This window comes from Pseudorasbora parva, chromosome 23, assembly GCF_024679245.1.
Source record: "Pseudorasbora parva isolate DD20220531a chromosome 23, ASM2467924v1, whole genome shotgun sequence".
NCBI lineage: Eukaryota > Metazoa > Chordata > Actinopteri > Cypriniformes > Gobionidae > Pseudorasbora > Pseudorasbora parva.
In genome coordinates, this window is record NC_090194.1 from 8,316,178 (window position 1) to 8,340,501 (window position 24,324).

Below are 24,324 nucleotides of genomic sequence, written 5' to 3' on the forward strand. Positions count from 1 at the left end.
TATGAATAAATAGACATAACAGTATTTAGTTAAAGAACAGTATATTGTTAAATGTCTAGTGTATTCCTTACAGCTGCAGATAGAGGCTTGTTAAGAGAACCATAGAAGCTGTCCGCTCGGCTGGCCAATTTTTGGGGCATGGTGTTGCTGGGTGGCTTAATCCCAGACACAATGAGTCCAGGAGAGAAGAACCGAACCTTCTGCATCTCTTGTCGATACTTATCGTAGAGTAAATTTGAGGCACTCAGCACAGCGACTTCCCCTTGTTCTCCTACAACCGGTTTCGCCTGTGTGCTGCTGTACGTTGAGAGCCTCGTAGGTAAGGTCGACACCTCATAAGTTCCCTCAAGAGACTGTGGTTTCACCTGCGGGGTCTTCCGAATGTACGTGATGATTTTAGGCCGGACACTTTTCGGTTTTGGCGGGCACTTGCTTGGAGGGGAGTTCTCCATTGAAGCCTCTATTGAAGGAGGAGGTTTATGGATGCTTGTGTTGATAGTTGTTTTGACTGGGGCTCTTAAACCTGAGCTGTACCCAGCATAACCCAACTGAGGAGCTCGAGAAGGTAAAGTCTTGATGGGTGAGGAATGAGGCTGTCTTTGAGGAGACCTTGTGGTCTTGGGGGATGGAGGTGTTGAAGGTCTAGTTGGACTGCTGTAGGTCCGTCGACTGAAGTGAGTCTTCCTTTCTAGGCTGGAGGGACTTGCAGCACGATCTGCTGAGCTCTGCCTCTTTAAGTGTTGGGCTTCTTGGGTGAAGGCCTGGTTGGCAAGTATTTCTATGCCTGTGTTCTTACTGCTGACTGCTGTAGTTGGCAGCACTTGTTGATGGCTGTGATCTGTATCTGAGGAGTGGGATTGTTGCTGGTCTGCCTGGGTGTCTATGCTTGGATATCCTGAGGTTAGTCGTTTTTCAGTAGAAAGAGGGCGGACTAGCTGCCTACAAGAAGGTAGCACCCTCACCATACCTTTCGGCACCTCGGTTGACATCCTTTTCCCGCCATTCTGCTCTGCTTCCATTGGAAATTTTTGCACTTTTACTGTTCCATTTGAAGGATACACTCCACTTTGAGTGATTAGTCTACTTCGGTCATATTGTGATTCCTGAGGCAGTGTAGTAGAGTTATGGTTTTGGTCCAAATCCCTGGGAAGCTCCCTGTTTCTTTCTGAGTGGATGTAGGACTCTGTAGTAGCTGTTTGCTGGTTTCTGCCTTTGCCTGAGGTAGACTTGGTGGACTGGGAAGAGAGAGGCTGTGGGCGGCCCACACTGTCCAGGGCACTGGCTAAACTTCCACTGAGATTGGTCACTGCAGAAAGAGAAGATGAAAAAACATTGCTTTCAGAACCACTTCGTGCTTCTCTCAGGGTCCGGTTTGCTCCAGAGCGAGAGCTAGAGGTCCTGAGGTCAAGGGGCTGCGAGTTCTCATTTGTATCTTCATCTATGCTGTGGTTCTCATTGTGGTCTTTCCAAGGGGATCCAACAGTAGCACTGATAGATGTGGATGTCAATGTCCTGTCACAGAGGTTCTTTGCTCTCTTTCTGCTTCTCGACATGTCGACATCTTCTTCTTCCACAATAAATGTTTCTAACTCTTGACACTCAAGCAATTCAAATTCTTCCAGCTCAGGGTCTTCACTCTGAGCATGTGTTCCCCAGATAATGATCCTCTCCTGGGCTTCAGAGTGTGATACGAGAGGGGGTAGTGGGCTGCCATGCTCTCTGTTTTCTGAATGAATTTTCTCTTTGGTGATTTGATTGGCATTGGCGTCTTCCACAGTTTCAAGCAAAGTTTGCTTTTCGTCATTCTGTATTTCTCCTTGTTGGTTGTCTTCACCGGCTTGTATCTTTTCTTGCACATTCATGTTGTATCAGTCTGAGATTCTCTCCCAAAAGCTCTACGGTAATCCTGGATCCATCAAAGATTTTGTTTCCTCACTTGCCTTCACCTAGTCTTTCAAATTTTGAAGTTTGGATGGAGTGCAGAATCACAACCTCATCTCACGTTCTTTCCATTTCTACGCCAAGATACCGCCAAAAGGACAGAGCTGTATTTGTTTGCTTTTCAACTGGGCAATGCACTTGATGAAATCATATCAGCTTTCAGGACCTTGAAATGCCTTGTTCATTCATCTGGTGCCAAACCTGCACAGAAAATAAGACATGTAAACAGTGCAGAAAGGTTGTTAATAATATAGGTTGTAATCAAGCAACACTTCATTTTTTGTTTTATTAAAGGTTAGTTTTCCTGACTACCAAATCTAAAGCAAAACATTCTTCTTTTATTGAAGGAAAGAAACAAGATTTATAATGCTGTTGTATGGCTGTTTGTTGTTTCATTTCAATGAATATAAAACAGCTTAAAGGCATTCAACTCTTCTGTAAACATAGCAAAGTAAAAAGGTGTGCATTTACATTTACACCTTTTATTCACAAAGCAATGCATAAAACATACAGTATTTGACTCAACTAGGAAATGAAACTACATATTCTTGCGACACCAAAAAAGATTATTGCATGTGTGGCATCATTTCAGAGTTGAATGAACTCAATGGGTTATTTCCTTGATTTATTCTCAATAAATGAATGGCTTTCCCTACTGAAATCTCAATCTTAGACCCCAGTTGTTTCCAGTAGGCTGGGCTACTATACGATCTTTTATATTAATAATGGATACTTCTTTGAATACTTCTTGTGTGCAATTTAAAGCATTGTAATGTTTCCTACACCTAATTTGTTTCTCCTTAAAGAACCACAAATTGACAAGCCACAGTCAGTTATGAATAGGAAGTCTATTGACATAAGCAGTAAAATGTTTGGCTCATTCCTTTAATGGCAGATGGCAGTATCTCTTTTTCTCGAGTAATTAACTTTTCATATCTTGACTGCAGAGAATTATGTATGGCAAAATCAAGAAGCCAATTTGAATAAATGAAGACTGATGTGCTGCTGGAAAAAAAAATCGAGCTGTTGGCATCTTAGCCGTTGCTCCCCCCCCAATACCCCCCCCCCCCAAAAAAAAAAAGAAAATAAAAAAAAAGACAATTAGTGAGAGTGTGAAATGGCTTGTAATTACCAACACTGCTCACATGGGACAAAAAACAACAACAGACAACAACAGAGAAAAAAATGTTGCAATCAGTTGGGGGTAGGAATTATGAAAAATACAACAGCTGTTTGCCTATAATTTTGACCAGGACATGGAAACAGAAAACCAATGCTTTTTCATATGTAGATATAGTCCAAACAAGAGAAAGGAACAAAGCAAGGTCAGTTTGACATTTTTCCAATTGGGAAAAGGGGGTTGGGTTGCACCGGTGTGTGTGTGTGTGTGTGTGTGTGTGTGTGTGTGTGTGTGTGTGTGTGTGTGTGTGTGTTACAGTGACTTAGGTGGGCCATAATCAATCACAACATAGATTTGTAAGAAGAGAGAGGTTGCTTTTTTCTTTTTCTTTTTACAAGCATTGACTCCAATGATTTTTGCTTTCACAGACTTGAGAAATTTATGCTGAATAACAGGAAGAAGTGACCACTAAATCACTTCCAGCATCAAGTTTAAGATATAAATGCAAATGCTTGTGCTGGAAATCAGAGAGGAGGAGAAGAGACAGCCCATGAAATCCATATCACAGCCGGTTAAATGGGCAACAACCCGACAACAAGCATATTGACGTTGCAGCACCAGACTGTCACATAGTTCCACCCACAACACTCTAGGCTGATGAAGTGTTAAAATCACCCACCCACATACCCACAGGCAAATTAAGACTGATATCAAGGTACAATGCATAGAGTGAATCCCATAACTGCACGAACAGAATATAAATACAAGCACTATTGACACAATGTATCAACGGGGCGCTAATCTGAAACCCCAGGGCACACAATCAAGCTTTATCAATGAGATATGTCATGGCTTGCATGATGACAGTGTGAGCAACTGCCTTGGCTGTAATGATATATCCACAAGATCCTTGGTTCAACTGTCACTGAATGGAAAGCACAGGATTGTGGGATATCAAAGGCAGGCTAGATGTATGCTGCCTTCAAAAGTCAGATGAAGGTATCTCAGGAGACAGAATGCGAAGCAAACATTAGATTCGGACGTGGCTTGATGCCTTCCTGCCTTCAAATGTGGCAGCATTTTACAGGATTCGGACACAGCCAGGAAACACCGGAGGCCTTCACTCCTGCTCCTGCTCCTGGGGACCCACTGTCCTGCAGAGTCGAGCAGAGTTGACCCTAATGAAAGACAGCTGAAGATAATCAAGACCTTCAGGATCACTTGTTGAAAATACACGGGCAGGTGTGCTGAAGTAGGTTCGAAATAAACTTTGCAGGGCAGTGGGTCCCCAGAAGCAGGGTTGAAGATCTTGCATAAAGTACTTACTCTATGGAATTTTTAACATAACCAATGCACAAAACATACGGAGCCCCGCACATGACATGCAAGAAAAAAAAGGTCAATCATGCATACGATTTTACTATTTATTTCCCTCGATTTATAAATCGTGCGGACATTTTACTACAGTTTTTCTCAGTCACTTTGGTACATTTCTCAGATCAGAATTGAAATTCTCAAAACTACCTGTTCAATTCTCACATCCTTGTGTCACTTGTGCACATCAAAAAAGCAGTTTCTCATTTCTTTGAACAAGTTGCAAATGCTTTGGTACAGCCATGCAAATGATTATGTACAATTCTCTGTTGTTTCCTACATTTTCAGTTGCTTATGTCATGTTGATCAAAATGTACTGTATTATATTGGGTCTGTTGAATAGTCTCACCCCCACAACATTTAGACACAAGCTCATAGCATAAGTCTTTACATGCAAAATGGTTGAACAAGTCACATAATATGTCAAGCAAATTTCTATACTTTATATATTTCCATTAGACTTTTTTCTAAATCTGTCCTAAATTGGTAAATTGCTCCCAGGTGAATCTTGACTTTCTCTAACGAAAGTGCTTCTCATGAAACATCAACTACCATATATATACAGCACCGCGTGTACAGTTTTGCCTATGTTCACATTTCTTCTTTAGTTTTTGTTGTTGTTGTTTGTGCTATTCAGTGCTGTCTTTTCATTTCTGTATCTCAATGACATGTTCTGTAAATAATATACAGTACAAACAGTAAGAGTGTAAATTTGAATCTTTTCCATTCTCTTGCAATTACACTCACACATACACTAAGATGTAACTTACAATTAACAATAATTGTCATCAAAACTTTAGCCGTAGTTTCCATCAGAACATCCCTCCAGAGTAAACTGTTATATTGACAACATGACTAAACAATTTGACTCTTATCCGTACACAATGACACAAGGACTTGTCATTCTGATGGCACTGACATGTTCATTGACACAGATATTTACTTTTGAGAGATGAACTAAGGAGTTTGAGTAAGAGAGTGGCTTTTGCAGGTTATCCATGGTGTTTTGCTATTTGTACAAATTGTTTTGAGAAATGCACTTATTGTTTTGCAAATTGTGAGTTTGATTCGAGAAATGTACCAAAGCGACTGAGAAAAACTGTAATTCATTCCCTTGAAATATAAATCGTGTGCACAATTTAGCAAATCAAGGGAACAAATTAGTAAAACGTGCGCACGATTTAGCCTACTAGTTTTTTACTGCATGTCATGTGCGGGGCTCTGTAAAAATGGCATATCATTGTTTTAGTCAACTGCATCGCAGATGGAAAACCATCATTTGGTTCTTATATCTCACTTATTGACAGACAGACAGCAAGATGTGATTTGAATTTACATCTTTGCAATTCTGACTTTTTCCCCCTCATAATTCTGACTTTACATCATGCAATTCTGAGATGAACGTTAGTTAGATAGATAGATAGATAGATAGATAGATAGATAGATAGATAGATAGATAGATAGATAGATAGATAGATAGATAGATAGATAGATAGATAGATAGATAGATAGATAGATAGATAGATCTAGATTCCTCGCATGCTGAAGGGGTGGAGCTAAGGACCGAGGCAAGGAAGCTAGGAAGCACCCATTGATTCTGGAGGGCCTGGTCAGGAAGGAAGGAGGATGAAAGACAGGAAGGAGAACTCTGTCCTGGGACCATGTTGTACTTAAACACATAAACACACTCTGCCTTCAAGCTGAATACAAGCTCCAAGGCCTGCTTTCTCTAGCTCTTACAAAACATTCAAGCAGTTCATGCTGAGCTAACCTGCTATTTTTCTGCAGGTGTGAGAGGTTCCTGGAACTCAAATACAACATGTTCCTGGAACAAGATCCTTGGTATTTTCTGGAAGTGCATTCCAGTTGTTATCGTCAGTAACATGACTCCAGCTCCTGACATCACCTGTCAGTCTCTATGGTCAGGGCTGATAAAAGTTCAATTCAGTACAATCAATACAGTAACATATTTAAAAAGTTACCAATATGATATAATCGCTGTACCATGGCCACGGTCCTTAATTGTAAGGTTGTGCATGACTAAATCAACACTATTAGGGTGTGAAAAAGGAGCCCAATTGCACACAAGTCAAAGGCGTCTTTACATGTAGCTCTATAGCATGTAGCGCAACAGGGCTTCTCAAATCTCAAAGCAGGGAATCATCTCATTTCGGGGAACTGAATTCACCCCCTTGCCGAAGTGTGCACACCCCATTCAGCCATGATGAAAGAACACAGTAACGGTGAATGACAATCCGGGTCTATGCCTAACCTTTGAAGAGTGGTGAGTATCAGCGTTCTCTGTAGTGGGTAAAAACCCACTAGCACAACTGTAATCACATATTTACCCTCTGGTTTCACATCCTGCACCTCTCTACAGCTCTTCCTTTTAATCTCAAACACATTTTTGTACTACTGCAGAGAGATACACAAGGTAAGAGGATGAATGTGTGATGATATCTGTTCACTGACACCAACAATAGTCTCTTTTGCTGAAGATTGTGAAAGATAAGATAGGGCAGGGAGTTGAATTTGCTGTTTTATTATTTTACTCTTAAATTCTGTTTTTCTACTCTTACATTGTTCCCCATTGTGAAAATCTGTTGAATAGAAAATCTGGCGTGGCGTGGTCTCTCTTTGTTAACTCGCATGGTTTTCTTGTGTGTATGTATCTCTGCTGTGGTTAACTGAAGTGACAGCTGGGCAAGGAAAGTTCAGACAGACAGGTTTGCTGTGTGCTTCAGCCAGGTCTGGAGGCTTGTCCATGCTATCGGGTATTTCTCAAGCCCCCTTTGGAGTTAATTAACCTTGGCCTAAAGATAGAGCACAGAAGACTTCACAACTTCAAAATGAGCCAAAGACTCTTTTCCACATCTGTCCTGTCAACACATTCATTCAGCACAGCAGTCGATCGCTCCCTTTAAATATAGTCAATTTAAATCTAGATCTAAAACAAACTTTTTCTGTGATTGATAAAAAGCTAGATAAAAAATGTCTCGGATGTAACCCTCATTCCCTGAAGGAGGGAAGGGAGACGTTTCGCCGACTTCATTATTGGGATTCCAATATGTCAGTGACGACAACGTAATGTCAATGAATGTGCCTGACTGAAAGGGAACTTAAACTTAAAAGAAAATGTGAAATGTTGAAGTAATAGTAAACTATTGTTTAGAACTACTATTTAGTAAAACAAAAACATAAAATAATGAAAACCAAAAAAGCCAAAAAACACAACACACAAATTAAAATGAAAACTAAAAAAAAGAAAAGAAAGAAAAGAAGCTAAATCAGTATATAAATAATACTAAAATAACACTGAATAAACACACACACACACGCACGCAGACACATGCGTGAACACACACACACACACACACACACACACACACACACACACACACACACACACACACACACACACACACACACACATACACACACACACACATCAAATCAATATATAAAAAAATAAATGTGTAAATAAATAAATTAAAGTATTTCACACATCAAAATAAATATGAAAAAAATGCTGACAAAAACATTTATACAACAAATAAATAAATGTCGAAAAAATAAATACAATCTTCATAAATAAGTTTAAATATAAATAATTATACTGTATAAATAAGTATAAATATATAAATAAGTACTTATATATGTCTAATCGAATATTCTATTAAACAATTTCTATGTATTTATTTATTAGGTCCCGAGCACCAATGTTGTGAGGACCCTATTGTAAGAGTTTGGTCTATCCCTCTTCTTCTCAGAAATTAATTGCATTTTTGACGGACTAAACATGCTCGAAAAGTGGTGGAAATGTATGCCTGATATGGGTTACAGAATTATTCTAAAATTAGGTGTGTTTATGAAATACCAAATTTTCTCATAAAATTGCGAAGATTTTGAGTTTTTGCTGAAGGGCGTGTCCGTGGTGGCCTGACAAAGTCTGATGAGGGCCCTTTTATTGCTGCTTTCAGCTGTAATTTAACTTATATTTATTTAATTAAAGGTGCACTATGTAGTATTTTTGCAGTAAAATATTCAAAAACCACTAGGCCAGTAATATTTTGTTCAGTTGAGTTCTTACAATATCCAAAATGTTTCCAACTATTTGTAAATTGTGAGAAAATTGCTATTTTAATGTAGCCTGGATGCCAGCCGAACTTAGCCCCGCCCACAACATTTTTAGGTCGGGCAGTTCGGTCTGGCCTCGCTCAATAGAGGAGTAATTATCCCCGGATAGAAACTGTTCGGACCAATGAAATCATCAGGGCGGGCTTTAGACGATGATGGACAGATGATTAACAGTAACGAAATCATCACGTCATCAAAGGGGCTTGGATTATATTTACTCGGATCCTAAACGGAGAGCTTGTTTGTATCTGCATTCACCTTCACAATTTCTCTCAAAGATGATGATCATGTCGGGTAAGTACTCTGTGTCTCATTAAATTCTTTTATTTTTTTACAACACCGGCAAAGATCGTTTATTCCAGCGCACGTGCAGACAGGGTTGCCAAGCTTTTACAAAAAAACCCGCCAACTACTAGCCCTAAACAATAGATTCTCGGGGGGTTCTCCGGAAAAAAATGGTGTTTGGGGGGTAAAATGTGTTAATTTGGCAAGATTGCTTCGCATTCATGGGTCTATATATCACATAATAGTCGCTTCAATCCGCGGACATAGAAAACAACCGCGGAAAAAAACGTGGACTTGGCAACACAGTGCAGTTGAGCTCTGTTTATTGACATTTGACAATGCGTCGCTTCATTGCTCTGATTGGTTGTAGGTCTATCCAATTGAGGTCTTTCCTGGTTCGGTTGAAACACGCCCCATAATCACAGCAAATGGAGCAGTTTCAGACTCATATTCTGACTAGAATTTTGTATGACCACATCAGGCTAATTTTAATGATGAATGAACCTAAATGTCTGAGGGAGTCGCCTATCATTTGCAACATATCTGCGTTACCCTCGGTTTCCGGTTTTATTTGGCAGAAGCGCTTTACTCTTAGCAGTGTGAACATGTCACAGCAGCCGCTGAGCACAGAGTAACATCATAACATAATTTTAAACACACTTATATGTATTTAATATGATAAACAGAGATGCGTTACCTCATACTCATGACCGGAAAAGCGGAAATGGCGCCGTCGACTGTGTTCCTTCATAATAAAAGTCCCGCTGCTTGCGAGGCATGTGTTGGCATAATAATCACTCAAGTGGCCTTGCTCAGCTCCTCAACACTCTGTCCTGCTCAGCTTCACACTACAGTAATGTTAATAACCACATCCATTAACACGATTTCTGCCCAAGTCCTATCCTAAATCTTTTCACCTTGCTGTGAGGTGAAGACCACATGTCCCAAAACTCTGAGCTCAAACTTGGCGTCATCAAACTACACCTTTGTTTTGAAAAGATGCCCTCTAGCGGACAGAAAAATTACATAGTAAAGCTTTAATACTGTTAATACTAACAGAATTAGTCCTCTATAGCTGGCACTAACGTAAGCATTTAAAAAAATACAAAATAAAAAAAATCAATAAATGCACCATGAGGAAAAGCATCCTCATTGCTGTGTTTGACTCGATGCGCTCCTCATGCGCTCTGTAAGCAGAAAAAATCTGCACCAAAAAGCACCATGGGCTCCTCAGAGCAGCCAGACGAGGCAGGAACAGATGCCTTAGTCAGGGCGAGCGTGCCAGCCAATCTTGAAAAGAGGGTTTATCAAGTGTGTAACTGGGGCATGGTGGAGTGCGACAGGACGTGGCACCAGCTCTCCCGTCCAAAGTTTAACTCATAATAATAACAGAACATTAATAGCGAGCACCCTCAAATTACTCAATCAAGATAATGAGCTCAAGTAGATGGGCTTAATTAAATCAAAAAACACAACTGCTTTGGGAATTATTGAGGGTCTGCGGTAATAATCGCCATATTTCTGCTGTCGCTTGGCCATGGCAGGGGCGATCAGGGACGGGCCTGAGGAAAAGAAGCGTGCGGCAGATCAGAACACAGGCTTAATTCAGCGAGACTAATGGTACTTGAAAGCTCTTCTCTTCCTGTCATGGATTGAGGATGTGTGTGTCAATCAAAAATCAAAGACCATGGTCACAAAATAAGAAGATGGATGTGAAAGAAGAGGTCTGAACAATGAAGACGAGAAGTGAGGGTAAAAAAAAGGGTACAAAATGTGTGAACATTCACCATGGCTGCTTCATGGTGAATAATGTAAAAGTTGGAGAGAAGAATTAAATATTTCAGCACAACAGCGTATGTGGTCACATAAGAGGCTTGAATGAATATCGTTTTTTACAGTAGTTATAAGGGGATCTGTCGGCTCAGGGCACATCGAGGGAGCCAAACTGGACAAAATCTCTGGTTTAGTTCACAGAGACCAAAAGAGAGATTATTCATAGGGGACATATCATAAGGAATAAAAAATGATGGTGCCTTTTATTCTTCCAGGGCTTCACAGCCCATGGTCATTATAAACTATCATTAATGTTCTTTACACACACATACATATTATATTATATACGCAATTTATATCAATATAAGTCCTATAATTTGAGTGTGTGTATATATATATATATATATATATATACACACTCAAATTATAGGACTTATATTGATATAAATTGCGTTCTATTAATCAAAAAATCCTGAAAAAATAAGTTCCAATAAAAATATTATGCAGCAAAAACATTTTGAACATTGATAATGTTTCTGAAAGACCATGTGACACTGTAGACTGGAGTAATGATGCTGAAAATTCAGCTCTGCTATCACAGGAATATATTTGTTTAAATGTATTCAAATAGAAAATAGTTATTTTAAATGTAATAATATTACACATTATTACAGTTTGTACTGTGTTTTTTATCAGATAAATGCTGCCCTGCTGACTACATAAAATAAATAAATACATAAAATCTTTTACATGCAAAAGTGAGTTCTTAAGGCACAGTAGCAAACATTTGGCACATTGGTGATTTTTCACCGTTAGTGGAAGATTAGTGGAATTTAGAGAACATTTAAAATAATAATAATTGTGTAACTGTACATATATTCTGTTTTGATGATCCCTGATTATGGATCCACTATATCCCTATATAGAGCTTGACACACTGACCTGGTTGTAGAGTTAGTCTCTGGCCAAATCTCACACACTATAACCAGTCTGATTAATTGACCTTGTTTGCGCACAATGCGCAGTACACATAGCCTGAAGGGACCCTGACATAGTGTACAATGCCACTGTAAATATGAGACAGGATCAATCCGCTGTCTGCAGGCTAATTTCAAAGTAAAATTAAGCTTTTATATTTGTTACATTATTTTCATTCAAAAATGTGTCATGTTAATCTAGAAATCTAGACGCACCCTAGCGGCAGCAAATTGAATCTGCCCGCGAGTGTCGTCTAGCAACTCTCAATACCCTTCTGAGCTGTATTCCCCTAACTCTTGCCGGGCCAATCACATCGTGTATAGAGTCGGACGGCGGGGCCATAATGACGACGGGCGAGTTGAGTTTCGTTTGCGTGCTTCTAGTAAACATAGAAACTGGCGAACGGTGGTCTTTCGAATCAGCTCTGACCGCGACTCTGGAAGACTTGGAGTTCAGCTTTTCTCTGAGAAAAGAACAAAGAACGGCACTGGAGTCATTCTTAAGAAGGGAAGATGTGTTCTGAGTTTTGCCGACCGGATACGGCAAATGTTTAATCTATCAACAAGCTCTGCTTCACCTTCGTTGCTCTGGTTGGTTGTAGCGCTATCCTATCGCGTGCAGAGGGAGTTTGAAAGACAGCCGTTTATCCCGCCCCTCAGATTGAGCCCTGTCTATGGTGAGTTTCCAGACCAAACATCTTGATGTGGGTCTGGCTTGTCAGGCTAGTGTCATGTAGGATTTTTGAATTTTTTTGGTCATGGTAACATATACACATTTGGATATCACTTTTTGTTTGAAACCAGTTATAATCAAACTACTTTCAAGTTAAAAGGTTAGTTCACCCAAACATTTAAATTCTTTCATTAATAACCCTCATGTCGTTCCAAACACCAAAGACCTTCGTCCATCTTCGAACACATGAAGCGACGAGAATACTTTTTGTGCGCAAAACACCCCAAAAATAACGACTTTATTCAACAATCCCTTCTCTTCTATGCCAGTGTTCAACGCCGTCGATGCAGTGTAAACAGTGCAGCGCTTTCAAGTTAACGGCTCACCATTGGCCGTTCTGACATAGTGCTTTGAAAGTGCTGCATTGTATTTACTATGTCAACAGCGTTGGACACTGACAATAATAGATACAAGAAGAGATTGTTGAATAAAGCCATTATTTGTGTATATTTTTGCGCAAAAAATGGATTCTCAAGACTTCATAAAATGACGATTGAACCACTGGGGTCAAGTTGACTATTTAAACGATTCCCTGCTTTTGGGGCCTTGAAAGGGGCAATAACATTGCTGCCTTTGGAGAGGTCAGAGAGCTCTCGGATTTCATCAAAATATCTTAATTTGTAGATGAACCATCATGTCTTACGGGTTTGAAACTATATGAGGGTGAGTAATTAATGACACACTAATTTTTGGGTTAACTAACCTTTTAGTATTTGTACAAGTACAAAGCTATAATTTAAAAAAAAATTGGTATGTTTTCAAAAAAATACAAGGTGTGTATTGAATAAATATGCTTTGGCAATATGCACGCATATTGATAGGCAAGTAAACATTTCAGATCAGCTGTATTCACTCAGGTGACCCCTATGAGCTAAGACTTTATGAGCAATTCACACATTTACACTGATATTGAAAAACACTTCTCACAGAGGACCCGAGAGACGTCGCTTATGGAAAATTCATGTCCTTGATGTCTCAGCAACTAGAAATTGTTGATACACTCCCACTGAACGGGATCCAAGATGCATCTTTACAACAGTCGAGCATGCTCTAGTTTGTCTGTCAAGTTCCCCTCACTCCTCCACTGGGACAGGATTTGACAGCGCCTCAAAACATTTTGACAAGTGAGTGAGATTGTAGTCTCAAACATTCCGGGTACATTTTACAGAATGGCTGGAAATTTGCCTCACTTCATTCAGCAATCATCAGACTCGACCTCGATTCACTAGTCTTACAGTAATGATTATACGGATATATAAACCTCACTCCTCTGACCTCAAGAGACGCCCCAGTGACTGACACTAGAGGTTGCTGCCTTTAGACTCCTTGTTAGAGCGTCCGCTGGGTTCGAGTCCTGCTTGTAGCGGGCGGTTCCAACAGGAGGGGTTATATTGGTGCCGTGACCCGCATGGGAGTGACGTTTAGGGGGGGGTGAGTGTAACGGAGGCCAGCTAGTAGTCACTGTGCAAGTAAACCTCCCTCCTCTGACCTCAAGAGACGCTCTAGTGACTGACGCTAGAGGTTGTAGCCTTTAGCCTCCATGTTAAAGAGTCCAACTCTCATGCCAGGTTCGAGTCCCGCTTGGGGCTGGCGGTTTGAACAGGAGGGGTCAAATATACAGTCGAACCAAAAATTATTCAGGCATCTTCAACATTTTCTCACATTAACACAGTTTATTTTCTCTAGATTAGAAAATGAAAATAAAATATGACAAGAATTCAAGAGTTAAAATGTTAATCTTGATCATGTCAGATAACGTTGATAGAAAGTTTGTAATGGAATACACAATCAACCAATCAGCTGTTAAGTACACAATTAGATAATACCAATTTAGGTAAACCCATCACCAAACAATGCTTCATTTTGTTCAGTCGTGGTGTAAAAATATGCCTTATCAATTGAAGAAAAATAAAATAAAACCTCAAGGCAAAGTCAAAGTTCAAAGTGTCTGAATAATTTTGGTCCACATTTGTATCAATTTTACTGGTAGTCCAGTATGTCCACTGTATGAAGAATTTTTGGGTATAATATGTATAAACAGTTTACTTTATTTTGCTATCTTCACTTAAAATAACTGTAGTGTCATACACCCACTAGAAAAATAATTGACTGTATAATATATATATCAAATCACATAATATATTCCTATATTTTAATGTATGTAAATAAATAAATTATATATATATATATATATATATATATATATATATATATATATATATATATATATATATATATATATATATATATATATATATATATACAGCATATAAACAGGCTTAAAGGGGTACTTCAGCGCTGGGAAGATGAATCTGTATTTAAACTGGGTCATCAATGCAGTAGAAATGTGAAATTATTTTTGAATTTGGTGTCTTCTAGACTGAGAAAAGACAGAAAATGTATTTTTGTCCCATGGGGATGAAAGACTACAATTCCCAGAATGCTTCGCTGCCCTGTGAGGCCATTCCCAACACTACCAACTTCATTACTGTGACTGAGTTAGAGAAGACACTACAATTAAAAACTGAACGTGTCTGTTCAATATAATGAGTGAGTCACCGCGCGAGTATCACAGCACTGAGCACTAACTGCACGAGTGATGAGAGCTGAGGTAATCGCGACTACATTCGCGGCATACATTCACAACGCGAGTTCAGTCTGGCACGCGTTTCAGTTCATGCCTTTGCAAGCTTAACTTTCATAGAAATGAATTTGAGAAGTTAGAAGACTTACATTGCTCAACATAGCTCCCGTTTAAATGATCCTGTCTGCAAGCTGAGCTCTCCCTGCCAGCTGAGTGTTATCTCCCATCCCCCATGCGCAGATACAAAACATGCGGAAATGGCTCCCTCTGCTGGCTGTAGTCTTTAGCCTCTGGGCAAACATTCCTCCTATGATGCAAAAATCGTCATTTTGCATCATAGGAGGAATTTTTCCAGAAATAAAATGCATAAATCTCTTGTCTCAGGGAGATATGAGGGGGGAAAGCACAATAATTTGAATATTCTCCAGGGTTTCTACTGATACAAAGCCATATGCTAATCGCTGAAGTAACCCTTTAAAGTAAAGCATTACATAGCAGGCAGGTTTATATTATTAATATAATGTCCCCATTCAAAATATTAGAGACCATCCCCTCCAAAAAAAAAAAAAAAACTGTCTCTTTTGATCACCGTTAAATGGATCTAAATAGCAGGTGTAAACAGGGCTCAAGCGTGGCAGCTGTGACAGACACATCTGTATTCTGCCTTACAGATGCTGGTAAAGAAGTACAGGCACATGAGAGATAATTGGAGTCATGTAACAAAGTAGGGCAAATATTTGCATGTAGTTTGCTGACTAAAAGGATGCATTGGAACCATACTGATTGCCAAGAAAGCCATCTGGCAGCGACAGTGTCTTTTCCAGGATGCCCAGAATGTTTAGGCAGAGCGAGCTACATGCAGACAGACAAAGGCCAAGGCAGAAAAGTATGGAAAGAGAAAGGGCTAAAACGAGACCGTGGAAGAGAGGAAGAGAGAGAGATCTTGACAGCTAACTTGTCAGCTGAAAAGGTGTGTTGGAGGGTGGGACATAGTGTGAAAGGGGCTGAGAAAAGGGAGATAAATATATGGAAAGATAGAGAAGCAGGAGGGAAGTGTTAAATGGAGAGGGTGAGAATAAAGGAGAGACACAGCTGTCACATCTCCTGCACCTAAAGTTCAGCTCCATTCAGAAAAGCCCAAAAGAGCATACTGCAGACCTTAAACAGCACAGAATGAGAGAGAGAGAGAGAGAGAGAGAGAGAGGGAGAGGGAGAGAGAGAGAGAGAGAGAGAGAGAGAGAGAGAGAGAGAGAGAGAGAGTTATGAAGAGATGATGTGGGAGCTGTTGGCACAGACAAGGAAGCTCAGAGTAAACAAGACGCCCTCATTTCAAAGCAAAGCTAATAAACACTCACATTTATATGAATTTCATTTTGAAAAGCACCAAAAGGGATTTTGCCAGCTCCAGTTTGGATCCAGCCTCTAACAAGATTTCAGATGACCCAACGTCTGTGAAGAGATGACGCCAAGCCTGTGAGGACTTCAGATGAAGCCAACTCTAAATCAACATGCACCACTGCCACATTTTCTGTATATTGTAATCATTAATGAGATCATTGCTTCTGCCTAATGAATACATTTCTGACATATGGGCATTATTAGGACCTCCCACAGGAGATCGATCTACCATGCAATCTTCTCTGAGAAATGCTGTTTCTTTGTTATTCACACCAATCAATTTATCTGGGCGACGGCCATAACTCTGTATGGGCCATTTGGTTCAATCCTTTAGAGATAGAGATAATTGCAACCAAGGTCACTTGTGATTTTAGTTGTTATTCTATTGCCTTCCAGAATATTCTTGTTCCTAGTAACTTTCCATTGTCTCATAACCAACCTTGCAACCTGCAAATAAACAACCTTGTCTCCTTGACAGGTCAAAGCCCATGGGATTCACACAGGCAAATTAAAAATACACAAACTGTAAACATACAAAATACACTCATATTAGATACATTTGTAACATGACTATGTGGGTAAAGTGTGTCATATAACATCCAATCCTATACTGTGCATGTGGCTGGTAGCCTGTTTTAATCGCTTTATATTGTGGCTAAATGGTGTCATCCATCACTTGTGTTGTTAATGTGCTGATATCATTCCCCATGTTGCTTGCCTGTGGCTGTCACCGCAACGGTCCTGATCTATATATAATATTATATATATATATATATATATATATATATATATATATATATATATCTCAAAACCCCTGTTTATATGTCTATATACATTAGATGATCTAGATAACTGCGCACATGAGTCATATGGAACGCTTTTTGGGTGTTTTTGGAGCTTGACAGCCAATGGTGAAAAAAGAGCAGCATGAATATTCTTCAAAATATATATTTTTGTGTTTCATGGATGAAAAGAAGGATTAGGGCAAGTAGATGATGAAAGATTGTTGGTTGAACAATTTTAAATTCAATTCAAATTTATTTGCAGAGTTTTCCACAATACAAATCGTTTTAAATCAGCTTTACAGAAAGTGATAGTTCACTCATAGATGAAAACTCTGATTTAAAAAAATGTTGGTAACCATGTTGGGTTTCCACTGACTTTTGGATTCTTTTGGATTTGGTTTCTTTTGGATTTGTCAGAAGACAATTTCACAAATTCATACAGGAATTTGAACAGAGGGAAGTAAATTATGACAGAAATTCCATCTGTGGGTAAACTATTCATAGGGTTTGATTGAGAACTTGTATTAATTATGGGTTTACTCTAGAAAACAATGACTGTATTGTATTATGGTGGATACTATGGTGGTTACCATGGTGACATTTATTAAGGGTTATCGTCAGAAAGATTGACGAGGAAACAATGAATTCCTTGAGCTGAATATTATCATGGATGGTGCTGACGATAATATCAGACAATGAGATTACACAGTAACACGGTCATTATGAAAATAATTCTTGGGAAACTACAGGTCTAGTCTCGTTGCCATGACAACACTATCTTGCAGACTGCTGAAGAACTCCGTCTTGGAAAGGTGAGGCACAGTGGTGGGAGAGACGGCCTGTCACCCATGTGACTTACAGAGCTGTCCCGATCACTGCTCAATGTTATTTTTATTTTTTTTATTTCTGTTTGCAGGTGAAGAGGACAACCAAACATATAAATAGTCATATTAGATAAATAAATGGCATTTACTGTTTTTAAATAAATAAATAAATAAATAAATAAATAAATAAATATATATATATATATATATATATATATATATATATATATATATATATATATATATATATATATATATATATATATATATATATATATATATATATATATATATATATATATATATATATATATATATATATATATATTAATTCTGAGACCAAAGCGAAGTTCTGATCAATCAGTAAAGAGGTAATGTTTATCCCTTAACATGGTGGCTGGGAAAGAAACAGGTGATTAAAGTCAGTTTGGGCAGCTCTGCACTCACACACACACACCAAAAAATGTCCCCACACGAACAAGGAATTCAGATATTGCCATCTTTGTGGAGACATTTTGTCCTCATAACTTAGGGCTTACCTGGACCACAAACACACACACACACACACACACACACACACACACACACACACACACACACACACACACACACACACACACACACACACACACACACACACACACACACACACCTAACCTTTCCTCTGCCGTACTCTGTCTACTGAAAATAGCTTGCAGTATGCGATTCAAATCCATTCCCACTCCATCACAACCCATTCTGTGGTTATTTATCTGTGCAGAATGATTATTCTGTCCTGAAGGAGTCACCTGGAGAGGTACAGCACGGCTAACCCTTAATCTTCACTGCTGATGGAACTCGGTCAAGGAGATATAAAGCAATATGAGCCCATCAAGGTAAAAGATTGGTATCTTAGTTGCACTATTGAGTGTCCTGAAAATCTCCACTTACGACTCAAATGAAAGGGCATAAAGACTTTTCAGGCAAATCTAAATTTGCTGACAAAAACCAGAATGGGAAAGAATAAATTTAGGACTGTTTACCCTGTCAATTAAACAAATGAACAATATAAGATTTATATATTTTTTAGATATTCATTTAAAAAAAATTGTTTATTATATACAATATATTGCCAAAAGTATCAGGATATCCAGGTGCTCCATTCACTTCCATGGCCACAGGTGTATAAAATCAAGCACCTAGGCATGCAGACGCTTCTACAAACATTTGTGAATGTTCCTCCCTATTAAATATTCCACGGTCAACTGTTAGTGGTATTATAATAAAGTGAAAGCAATTGGGAAGAACAGCAATTCAGCCCCGAAGTGGCAGGCCACGTAAAATGTCAGACCAGTGGAGACATGATCTCTGAAGTGACGAATCATGCTTCTATATCTGGTAATCTGATGAACGAATCTGGGTTTGGCGGTTGCCAGGAGAATGGTACTTGCCTGACTGCATTGTGCCGAGTGTAAAGTTTGGTGTGGGGTTGTTTCTCAGGGGTTGGCCCCTTCATTCTTCGTTCCAAGACATACATTTAGTGTTTATCTTGACAATATTTTAATATTTATCCCTGACAAGCAAAGACAAAAGACATTTGCTTATCTGACCAAACTGTCACCCAGTTTCAAACCAAATCTGATCCTCTGTTAAATAACACTTAGTCATCGGGCTCTTATCTGTTTTGTGTTTGGTAAATGACTGCCTTCAGAGCTAAAGGCTGAATACGGCAACAGACCGGCAAACCGGAGAGAAATACTCGGAGACAAAGATGAAGTATAGGGCTGAGGAAACTAACCCGGCAACATGGAGCGTTCAAGCTGTCTTAGACATATATAGTAGATGACAGTGATAACTCAACCACAACAAATCACAAACAGCACCGCTGAGCAAAGTTGTGCAGTCTAATAGGCTTTTTCATTATTCTTGTTCAGAATCATGAGCATATACCACCTTAAAATGATAAGGGGGAGGGGGGGGGGATTAAAAGGGAGAGGGTGAGGGAGACGGACAAAGAGAAAAAGAGAAAGCATCAGAAAGCCACTTAGCAAAAAGTCAGGCCTGTTCATCACGCAACCCTCATAGAAAGAGGATAAACACAGTTTGGGGTGGGAGATTGAATTACGGTGAGAGAGGAAGGAATTGAGAAGCTAAAATCAAATTACTCTGCCCTAAAAAACGTTTGTCCACAGGAACAGTGAGTGGGATGGGGAGGCTTATTCTCGCGTTTGGGTGGAGAGCTGCTGGGCCAACAATGGCAGATCGTTTCCAAATCATGACCTGCAGTATCAAGCCCTGCTGAGCCTACCCACAATGCTACTCTCTCCAAATGGCACACCAAAACACTACACACACAGTTCCAAATGAAATGGCTAATCATCCACACACAACAGAATCACTTTTGCAAACAAAATAGCCTCCTATATTATTAAGACGTCGCTATAAAGTACACAAATTACATACTTTATCAAACGTTAGTGCACCACAAGGGCACAGTTTATTTATTGTCCCAATAAGGCATAATTTATTCAATAAATATACATTTACACTCCATATGTAATTGCATTCTGTATTTATAATGCACTTTAGTGTAAATATTGCTATTTGCACAGTGTAAATTTCATGTATTTAAAAAAATAATAAAAAATTGCTATTTGAACTTATAAATAGTATAGCATCTAACAGATGGCTTTTTAAGGAATTCTACAGATTACTATTATATAATAAAACATAAAACATATAATTCTATAAAATCATTATTATTCTTATAAAGCCCCTAAAATGATATATGTTTAGGTTAAATTAGGTTACAGCTGATGGTTTGACGGTGTTATCTCAAAAAGTGAAACATTTTGGCATGTTGTGCTGACAGTCCGTGGGTGAAGAGCAGCATATGGCAGCTAGGAAATGCAGTTCTTGGAAGATATGGTTTCATGAACCTCATTTAATAGCTTACAGAACAAAAATATACAGATCTGTTCACGATTCCACATATAAAACTTTTTCGCTGAGTCTGACCAGATTGTAGGCACTGATAATAAGTAAGAAATTTGTGCTAAATTTAGGAGCTCAGAAACCCATTACTACACTCACAAAACACTCTCTATCGGGTCCCAATGTCTAAATTAACAATCTATACTTTTTAGCCCAAATAGTTTGAGTAATACCATATAAATATAGCCTGACAAGCCAGACCCACATCAAGATGTTTGGTCTGGAAACTCACCATAGACTATCTCAATCCGAGGGGCGGGATAAACGGTTGTCTTTCAAACTCCCTCTGCACGCGATAGGATAGCGCTACACCAACCAGAGCAACGAAGGTTAAACAGAGCTCGCTGATAGATTAAACATTCGCCGTATCCGGTCGGCTAAACTCCGAACACATCTTCCCCTTTTTAAGAATGACTTCCGTGCCGTTCTTTGTTCTTTTCTCAGAGAAAAGCTTAACTCCAAGTCTTCCAGAGTCGCAGTCAGAGCTGATTCGAAAGACCGCCGTTCGCCAGTTTCTGTGTTAACTAGAAGCACGCAAGCGCAACTCGGCCGTCGTCATTATGGCCCCGCCCACCGACTCTATACATGATGTAATTGGGCCGTCCAGATTTTGAGGAACACAGCTCAGAATGGTATTGAGAGTGCCTAGACGACACTTGCGGGCAAATTAAATTTGCTGCCGCTAGGGTGCGTCTAGATTTCTAGGCTAATATAAATACTGTACAGCATAAAAATGTGTCCTTACCAGCACGATCTGGTCAAGAACCATCTACACAGGAAGACAATCTGACTGGAACGTACAATTAAAAACCATAGTGTGTTTTGTCTTTGTGCCATTTAGAGGTAAGCTTATCTAAAATAGATTCTCATATAATTGAGGTAAAAATAATTCTAAAAATGTAGCCTTGATTGGTTTACAGACAAAACAAAGTGAAATGTACATTTTGTGAATATCTCGTTTACTTTGCTCAAACAAAAATCTGAATATATTTTCTTTATTTGAAGCCGCTAAGTTTCAATACAACAAAGCTGCTTGATTACAATAGTATTAACCATTTTTCAAAACATTAAATGGGTAATGAATGGAGAAATCATCTTTCCCTTTGGGAAACTTTCCCTTTTTCCCTTTCCTCTTTGATATATAAAAGGGCACTGTGATATAAACTTCCTCGTTAGTAAAAGAAAAGCTTTTATAGACACCAGGCCCAGAAAACGAGACTCTAAAATCAATGACGTATTCGAAGGGTAAACGCCGCCTCTATGTGTGCGCTGCTTCTGTAGCCCCGCCCACCGACTCGTGGAGCTAAACTGACCGCGTTACCCAGCAATAAACATGCCGAAGATGGCAAGATAATCGTTTATAGACACAAATCCACACCGGATTTGCAGACATATTCAGATTAAAACACAACGCTGTGCCTTCTATATTTGAAACGACAGGTAAAACAAGTAAAACATGTTTTTTTATATGCGATAGAATTCACATTTTATATTTGAAGCACAGTCATTCAAATTTACTCCAGGGTTTCTACTGATACAAAGCCAATCGCTGTAGTAACCCTTTAATAAAATCAATTATTTGTTAGAGACTGAACTAATGTCAAATTATTGCTGTAAATAACAAACATGACATCTGAGAATTACTTCACACTTTTTTCTGCTTTATTTACAGATGATTCAATAGCGGGTTTCGTCTTACGTCACTCCTGGTTTCCCCTAGCTACTCAAGCGCATTCACACATGCACGTCATACGCTTCAAAAACTGTTTTAACGTTCTCTTGACAAAGGCATTGAATGAAAGATATTGAACGTAGACCTACTGCCTGTTAGGTTGTTTATTATACCTAAGAGAATGATCTATGGAAGTCCAAATCATAATCCACACATGGTTTTTTGTTCATTTGTTTGTTGGAACTATGGGGACAAGCTGATTGGGTGAACTAGGATGGTAACAACAGAACTTGGTTGGCAAAGCTTTCGAGAAACGCACCCCAGCATGGTCAGGGAACGGATTGTGGATGATCAAGGTGGGTGTGCATCGGAGGCTAAAACTAGTCTGAGAATGACCCAAAACTGCATAAACCTGAAATTCAACTGAATGACCCAGATTCCTGCCTCAAATGAGATTCTGTTTACAGCAGGTTTGTGGGATGTATTATATCAGTGTTTTCTTGTGCTAACCCAATGCACTATGGAGATGCAGAGAGAGGTCAGAGAGAGACGGAGTCATGGGAACAGAGCTAAATGCAGCTTCAGCACCTGCAGTGCGGCTGGGTGGACTCATCGATCTGAAAAGAAAGCTACGGGCTAAATTCAGCTCAAATGCAAGCGGTATTGCCCCAATTCTCCCAGGGGTGACTGTGTCGCTATTGTTTCCTTAAGCCACAGAAAGAAAAAAAAATGAACAGTTCCATGGTGTAGTGATTAGTTGAGCTGTGGTGCTCATGTGGGAAATGTTGATTTGAATACTGCTCAATCCGATTGCGCTTTTCTCTTCCTCTTTTCTTGTCTCCTTTTCAACTAATACAAAACACACAGGTGGGACTTGCGAACACTTGCGAACATGAAACCAATCTGCCCATACAAATCTCCACAGGTATCTACACAACAGAAAAGCAAAACACATCCAACACTCCTCATTAGCCTCTTGTGCTGCTCAGATTTGGAGCACAGTCATATTGCGGTGGTAGAAAAAAAAACAATCCCTCCCGGTGTCTCTAACAAGATTTCCGTCTTCAGCTTCTAAATGAATCCCTCCTGCCGAGGGCTACGAGCGATCTGCCTACTTCACCCCTGCCACCAAATCCATCCTAATTATGTCACATGTAAATCCATTTGTCAGATGCATAATCTCCAATCCATTTATCAGAAGGTCAGGAGATTCGGAGGAAAATAGACAGAGTTATTACTCTGTGACTCTCAAATAAGATTTCAGCGGGATAAACAGATCCTGCGGACTGAGGAAGAGAGGTGAATAATGAGGAGATATGCAGAAGAAAGGAGAATCATTACACACCTCTCTGTACACCCCCGCACCCTCTATAACAATACAGGTCTGAAGAAATCCGCTGAACTACCCCCTTTGTCATTTCAGACTTAACCAAATGCTGATGAGATGTGTGACACGCAGGGTAAATGACTTAAATAGCATCTTAGTCAGTTGTATTTTGACAGTAATGATGTGAATGCGGAAGAATAGAATGTGTAATAAAGTTCAGGAGCTGAGTGTAATCTTGTCAATCACAATTCTTAAGGGCATAGAGAGTCTCTTACACTGTCTTTTCTAACATTACATTTCTTCATCCTTTATATATTAAATAAATGAACAAATTGACTTGACATGCAAATAGATGCTAAAGAGAAGATAAATACATTTGGCAAGGCAAAATAATCCTCTAATCTGTTATAAGGAAAAAGAT

At 39.2% G+C, this 24,324-nt stretch overlaps 1 protein-coding gene across 2 annotated transcripts in view; it reads right to left on the reverse strand.

Annotated features, from left to right (window-relative positions):
• The window catches only part of mtus2a (microtubule associated tumor suppressor candidate 2a), an 82,016-nt gene that overhangs the window by 41,317 nt on the left and 16,375 nt on the right, over positions 1-24,324 (reverse strand). For both annotated transcript variants that reach the window (XM_067433076.1, XM_067433075.1), the window contains exon 2: positions 72-2,142. In XM_067433076.1, the coding sequence (XP_067289177.1) occupies positions 72-1,862 (1,791 nt within the window). In that variant the 5' untranslated portion in view covers positions 1,863-2,142. The remainder of the gene's footprint in view (positions 1-71; positions 2,143-24,324) is intronic.